Source organism: Zeugodacus cucurbitae, chromosome 2, assembly GCF_028554725.1.
Source record: "Zeugodacus cucurbitae isolate PBARC_wt_2022May chromosome 2, idZeuCucr1.2, whole genome shotgun sequence".
Classification (NCBI taxonomy): domain Eukaryota; kingdom Metazoa; phylum Arthropoda; class Insecta; order Diptera; family Tephritidae; genus Zeugodacus; species Zeugodacus cucurbitae.
In genome coordinates this window covers 57196120-57199912 of record NC_071667.1, presented here as the reverse complement: position 1 = coordinate 57199912, position 3793 = coordinate 57196120, and the positions used below count along the sequence as shown (strand labels likewise).

At 38.2% G+C, this 3793-nt stretch overlaps 1 protein-coding gene across 1 annotated transcript; it reads right to left on the bottom strand.

Moving 5' to 3' along the window:
- Window positions 1–1904: 1904 nt before the first annotated feature.
- Window positions 1905–2879, bottom strand: LOC105209542 (uncharacterized). The gene is made up of 3 exons (XM_011179977.3): window positions 2545–2879; window positions 2350–2460; window positions 1905–2288 (listed from the first exon to the last, which is right to left on the bottom strand). The coding sequence occupies exons 1-3, from the start codon at window positions 2609–2611 to the stop codon at window positions 1978–1980; spliced, it is 489 nt and encodes a 162-aa protein (XP_011178279.1). The 5' UTR covers window positions 2612–2879; the 3' UTR covers window positions 1905–1977.
- Window positions 2880–3793: the final 914 nt, after the last annotated feature.

The following is a 3793-nucleotide window of genomic DNA, read 5'->3' as shown; positions in this document are numbered from 1 at the left end:
CTCCATTGAATTAATGCTTTATTGTGACATTATTTAATATGTCAAAGAGCGAACTCATACGAATCGGATTAGTTAAATTCCATTAAGAATGAAAATGAAAATGATAAAGAGAGATCGATGCACAGTTGAGCTGATGAAGACATCAATGAAGCGAAAATATTTGATTAAAAATCACAAAAATACGCAAAGATTGTTGTAACGCCTGCTGATATGCATCGCCGGTACTCTGATACATGTGGATGTGTGATTGATGTCAAGCATTGATTTCATGTGTGGCGATATTGCGGCTAATAGACTCGCATTACGCAGGCAAAATCTCAGCGCGCGTGTGAAGCTAAATGGAAGTTTTATGAGGTTACACACAGACACATATAAACACATTAATACATATGAACTTATATCTATATACTCTCTAGAATACCCTGTGCATTTGTATCATTCTTCAGATGCTTTTACATATCCGCTTAGCGTATTCTATTGATACATGATGTGGCGTTCCCTAGCGTATTGAAATGCTCTTTTAAAATTCACAAAAACGCGTAGACATCAGAGACATATGTATATATGTACACATAAAGTAGATATAATAGATATATTGTAAGGTGGGCCGTACATGTGTGGCTTTACTATTAAAAAATCATTTGATGTGCATATTTCAAAATCTTGCTTGCAGAGTCTTCCGGCAGAGATTTCCACTGTTTTTTCTTTTTATAGTATAGTAGTTCGGTATTTCTTGTGCAGTTCCATTCGGGTTTGCTAAATCATATTAGATCTAAGACGAATACTTCCAGTGCTAAAGATACAACTACTGCTAAGAGATATGAAATTCGCTGATCTTTCTAGATAACATATTTTTCTGTCTCATTCCTTTTATATGTCATATCCTCTATTGCCATTGAATGTTTCAAAATCTATCGAAAACGCAAATATCCACGGCTCTCACGGAGGCCAGAAGGCCATACTTAGAGTAGTTTTCGTCCTTTGCGATATCAGATGGAGTGCCGTCACGTAGTAAATGAGAAGTAGTGATCCTTTGGGATGCCTGCGCTTAACGCGAATTCCAAAGGTTAGAGGATTTTACTAACGATATCTCTTCCAGATTATGGTACTGTGAGACCCCCGAATGCTGGAGCCGTTGTCTTGAGAATGCATGAGAAACATACAAGAGATGCTCCATTGTTTCTCTGGTATTTTGCTCTTGAAATGTCCTGCAGTCTTCGCGATCTATCTGACGGAGAATAGCGTGACAAAATGCTTAGACTATCGATAGAAGCATCGCGTGATAGCTGGGAGAATAGGCATCCCAAAAAATCGCAGTAAATATTAGACATAAGAATGCTGTTATACGCTGTCAGCGTAATCCCTAAATTCGTGATCGTCGACAAAACATAAATACACAGTCACCAGAGACCAAAGGCCAAAGAATAACCGAAATAAGGGACTACGCTCGACGAACCGGATGCGAAGAACTCTAAAACCGATCCAATGGATGGAAAGAAGAATTCCACAATTTTCTAGAATTGCAAATATAATAATAATCTGGAGCAGAAGACACCACAGGACGCTACTTTGCCAAAAATACGGTTCCCGTTTGGCGGAGAAAAAAGGACAACGCACCGGCTCACAACTCTACCATCGCCACTGGCAAAACGGTTGAATTAGGCCAAGAACTGCTGCTCCATACACATTATTATCTAGATATATTCCCCGATTTGGAAGAATCACAAGTCGGACAATAATTTAAGTCGACTCGCTGCAGCCAAAGCCCACTTCACAAACCTCCAGAAATGGTGTTTTTTACACAGGGTTTCCTAACTAGTCATATATAACTATTAAATTTTAAGTAGTCCATTTCACATTATTGAGGGTTTAATTAATTTTAAAATGCGCACATTTCCAGTTATCACAGTTGAATTTTCCGTCAAAAAATATACATTTTTTATTTCACTTTATTCCCTTATTTTCACATTAAAAAATTTAATAGTCAATTTCATAAACAGTAGTATTACCCGTAGGTCCCTTCTTCACTTTAATATTACAAACGAAACATGTGGCCACATCCTTATCCTGATCAACAAGATATATTTCCACTTTAACACTAACCTCGGGATAATTACCAATAGGGAACTTGAAGAGATACGTCACGTCTTCTGTGGCATAAAGTGGACAGTAAGCGTGGTACATGAGATTCGTACAGACATCGCGCACATCTTCGGGCAATTCATACGGTATTGTCATGCCGAAGCTGGTGGCCCTCACCAAAGTGGTCAATTTCGTCACATATTTCACTGCAAGCGGTGCAGTGATGCATTGAGAATTGTGCATTACATATCAGTATACTTTACTTACTCACGAAAAAATCGATTTCGAATATCATGTCAGTGCCTTTGATAACATCACAGGGTGGTATCTCACAGTTCAGCACGCGTACAGCCAAAGGAAAGGGCTTGTCGTCGGAACCTGTTGAATTTGGCAGATGAAGTTTTCATTTACGATTTTGTAAGAGTTTTCCCTTATTTTTCTATTTTTATTATTCCAACTTACATTTCTTAACTTCTGTAGCTGAGCAGTTGGCCAGTATAAAAGCGAGTAGTATGAGTTGCTTCCACATTTCCTTTAAGTGTGACTTTATTGAGTGCTCGTTGTCACCGTACTATTAGTAATATTTCATACAGCCTCGGCTTTTCGGCTTATATTTGACAGAAATTTAATATATGTGATGCAAAGTGGTTTAATGTAATCTTATCGCCTTGCAAATCGTCTTAGATTTCAAAATCAATAATTGTTTACTTTTTTTTCTTTTTTTTCTGACTTAATTCAGCCGTCAAACGAGTATTTAATCAATGAATTTCTATAATACTGCATATTAGACAGTTCCTTATTTGTTTGTTATACAGAAAAGAAATCGTTTTTAAAGTCTTTATCTATACTATGAGTGAGACAGTAATGAAACCAATGCCATGAAGACTTTTTATGAATAATAAATTCGCAAATCAACCCAAACTCCTGTTCTCAAAGACAAATCTTCGCAATGAACTTCTACGAGTATTTCCGAAATTTACGAAACTTAACCGTAGAACTAATTCGGGGGTTTGGAGAGTCCAATTGTCAACAACAAATTATGTTGATAAACAGTTCAACTTCCATAACTCGAATTAAAAAATCTTCAAGTTAAACGGACTTCCGAGTTATGGAAATTCGAGTAATGGAAGTTCAACGGCAACCGCTAGGGTTAGGTTAGGTTAGGTTAAGTAGTTGTCAAACGACGCACCTAGGCCTTTGGGAGGCCCATTGTAACACCACTGGGACTGTGATCCCTCACACTATAGAGTCATCTTTGAACCACCCTGTGGTCTTAATAAAGTGAAAAAGTTCAGACAATTTGATATGAGCAACTTCACCCACATCATCGAGAAAACCGCGTCCAATAGTTGCGCTTCTTTTCCTATACAGAGCCTTACATCCACATCGAAGGTGTGTAATCGTTTCTTCCTCTTCTTCTTTCTGGCAGCTTCTGCAGTAATCGTTAAAAGGTAACCCCAGTCTGCTAGCGTGTCTACCAATCAGACAGTGTCCCGTTAACACCCCTACAAGGGTTCTTGTGTCATCATGTGCGGCTTTTACTCCACTCAGGCTACGTTTGTCTACTTACGAAACAAGTCGTTGATTGTTTCCATTGTGATTCAGCCGTATCAACAGCATGTTTATCTATTAGATATCTGCACGTCGCCAGAGGTATATAAATTCCCTCTTTATTAGCATCCTGCTGCAGTGTTGTGCCAAATCTGGCTAG

Bases quoted from the DNA above. Each gene is read 5' to 3' on its own strand.
- LOC105209542 (XM_011179977.3), bottom strand. From the start codon at position 2,611: ATGTGGAAGCAACTCATACTACTCGCTTTTATACTGGCCAACTGCTCA. The intron at 2,461-2,544 runs GTAAGTTGGAAT...CAAATTCAACAG, and splicing joins AGCTACAGAAGTTAAGAAAT to GTTCCGACGACAAGCCCTTT. The intron at 2,289-2,349 runs GTAAGTAAAGTA...CACCGCTTGCAG, and splicing joins CGAAATCGATTTTTTCGTGA to TGAAATATGTGACGAAATTG.